The 2,869-nt window shown below is 43.7% G+C and overlaps 1 protein-coding gene across 1 annotated transcript; it reads right to left on the reverse strand.

Annotated features, from left to right (window-relative positions):
* LOC109335452 lies at window positions 1,318-2,157 on the reverse strand. The gene is made up of 2 exons (XM_019571585.1): window positions 1,950-2,157; window positions 1,318-1,730 (listed from the first exon to the last, which is right to left on the reverse strand). Exons 1-2 carry the CDS (start codon window positions 2,155-2,157, stop codon window positions 1,318-1,320), a joined length of 621 nt encoding a protein of 206 aa, XP_019427130.1.

Genomic DNA, 2,869 nt, shown 5'->3' on the forward strand with positions numbered 1-2,869 from the left:
ACACGATCGCAGCTAGTTCCATATAGTGTGTTGGGTAGTTTTGTTCGTGAATTTTTAACTGTCTTGACGCGTAAGCCACTACTTTTCCTTGTTGCATTAACACACAACCTAACCCTTGCTTCGACGCGTCACAATACACATTGTAGTTCACACTAGGGTTTGGCAGAATCAAAACAGGTGTTGTAGTCAACCTCTTCTTCAATTCCTGAAAATTCTCTTCACACTTGGCCATCCAGACAAATGCTTTATCTTTCCTTGTTAGCATAGTCAACAGCAACGCCAGTTTAGAGAATCCTTCAATGAACTTCCGATAATAACCCGCTAAACCAAGGAAACTCCTGATCTCCGTTACTGACTTAGGAGAATTTCAGTCCATTATAGTCTCCACCTTTGCAGGATCCACTGCAATTCCTCCCTTCGAGATCACATGACCGAGAAAATTTACAGACTCTAGCCAAAACTCACATTTCGAAATTTTGGCATAAAGCTTGTTGTCCTTCAATATCTGCAGCACCACTCGCAGATGCTAGACATGTTCTTCTGCAGTCTTTGAGTAAATTAGAATATCATCGATAAATACGACCACAAATGTGTCGAGATAAGGATGAAAAATTCTGTTCATGTAATCCATGAATACTGCAGGAGCATTGGTTACACCAAATGGCATCACGAGATATTCATAATGACCATAACGCGTCCGAAAAGCAGTTTTCGGAATATCCTCCGACTTCACACGTATTTGGTGATATCCAGATCGCAGATCGATCTTAGAAAATAATGTAGCTCCTCTCAGTTGATCCATGAAATCATCAATCCTCGGCAATGGATATTTGTTCTTGATAGTGACCTTATTCAGCTGTCGGTAATCGGTGCACAACCTCATGCTATCATCTTTTTTCTTGACAAACAATACTGGTGCACCCCACGGCGAAACGCTAGGTCTGAAAAATTGCTTCTGTAGCAGATCTTCCAACTGCTTCTTCAAATCCGTTAGCTCCAACGGTGCCATCCTATAAGGAGCGATAGAGATCGGTCCAGTTCTAGGAACTAGATCGATAGCAAACTCTATCTCGAGGTAATCCACGAATGTCTTCCGGAAATACCTCAGAGAAGTCTCTGACTATAGGAAAGCTCTGAATCTATGCTCTACCTTCCTTTTCCAACGAAGCCAACATCATAAACACCTAAGCTCCGTTCTTCAACAACTTCTCCATTTTATTGGCAGATGTATTTTTAGCCTCATAATTGGGTTTACTAGTTTCTATAGGTTTGCTAAACACTACGGTCTTACTAAAACAGTTCAAAAGAACATGATTTTTATATAACCAGTTCATCCCTAAAATGATATCTAACTGGGATAAGGGTAGACATATCAGGTCCACCAAAAAATACTCGGTTTTCTAAAGTTATCGAACATTGGGAACACACGGTTGACACAATGACCGGTTCACTAGTGGGTGTGGTTACAAGCAAATCATAAGGTAACGACACAATAGGTAAAGCTAAACGGTTGACAACATCAATAGCAACAAACGAATTGGTCGCACCCGAATCAAACAGTACAGATAAAAGAATCTCTTTAACGTTGCACGTACCTTGAATGAGATCTTCGTTAGCCCCGATCTCTGCCCCGCTCAACGTGACCACTCTGCCCTGAGCCCTGGGTCGTGCTGCCTGCACTGAGTTCACTACTTCCCTCTTTAGCTTTGGGCATGAAGTCTTGTAGTGCCCTACCTCATTGCAATGAAAACAGGTCACACAGGTGTTACCAACGTGCCTTCCCTTGCACTTGGGACAAACTGGTGTCACAGTCTGATTGTAGTTCCCGACTGACGAACTCATCCTGCTGTTGTTGTTGTTGTGGCTGTTGTTGCGGTTATTGTTGTGGTTGTTGTTCTTTCCTGGTCTGAAGCCTCGATTGTTATAAGGATGAAAGCTCCTCTAATGACTTCCTGAAGAAGACGCAGCAGAACTTTGATTGCGATTGAAGGGTCTTCCCCTTCCAAACCCCTGTCCACCACTCCTCTGTGGACTGACCAGTGTTGGAGGTGATACAACACTTCTCAGTGTCGCATTCCTTGCTCTGACGCTCTCCTCGTAGAGCCTGCATTTGTTGACCAGAGTTGCAAAGTCTGGTATCTTTTGGTGAACAAACATCACCTTCAGGTCGGGCTAAAGTCCATCCTCGAACTTAGCGCACTTTGACCTCTCGTTCCCAATCTCATTGTAATGTTGGGCATACCTCGCCAATTCCTCGAACTTGGCAGCATACTCTCCTACCGACAAACTCCCCTATTGAAGCTTCAGGAATTCCATTTCCTTCTTCGTCTTCATATCCGCAGGGAAATACTTCTGCAGAAACTTGTCCTTGAATGTGGTCCAGCTGACCACCTGGTGCTCATGCACCATCTGCCTGCTGGTGAACTCCCACCAGTTATCTGCTTCCTTACTCAGTATGTAAGTAGCATATGTAACCTTCTGTTCATCGGTACACATGAGTGCCCGGAAGATTTTCTCCATCTCTTGGATCCATTCATTTGCAGCCTCAGGTGAAAATCCTCCTTCAAATCTAGGGGGTTGACGACGACAGAACTCGTCCAGCCCTTTATACTAAGTCGACCCTTGAGACGACTGAGCCAGATGCTCTTGCTGATTCAGCTGGTGTAAATTAGCATTTACACCTTGGATCGCCGCAGTCATCGCCGCAATGAAGTCCAGGTTTGCGGTTCCTCTTCCGGCCATCTTATTAACCACATAAATAAATTAGGTGAGATACTTTTCACACCAAAACTCCAATCGTTGAACTCCAACGACAATCAAATAATCATACTCAAACAAACTACTATCACACAAAGTCACACAAGAAAGC

Source organism: Lupinus angustifolius, chromosome LG20, assembly GCF_001865875.1.
Source record: "Lupinus angustifolius cultivar Tanjil chromosome LG20, LupAngTanjil_v1.0, whole genome shotgun sequence".
NCBI classification, from domain to species: Eukaryota; Viridiplantae; Streptophyta; class Magnoliopsida; order Fabales; family Fabaceae; genus Lupinus; species Lupinus angustifolius.

What these genes read in the sequence shown, in the direction of transcription:
- LOC109335452 (XM_019571585.1), bottom strand. Translation starts at nt 2,157, where the DNA reads ATGTTTGTTCACCAAAAGATACCAGACTTTGCAACTCTGGTCAACAAA. An exon ending in TGCTGCGTCTTCTTCAGGAA is followed by an intron (nt 1,731 to 1,949) that starts GTCATTAGAGGA and finishes GCAATGAGGTAG; the next exon opens with GGCACTACAAGACTTCATGC.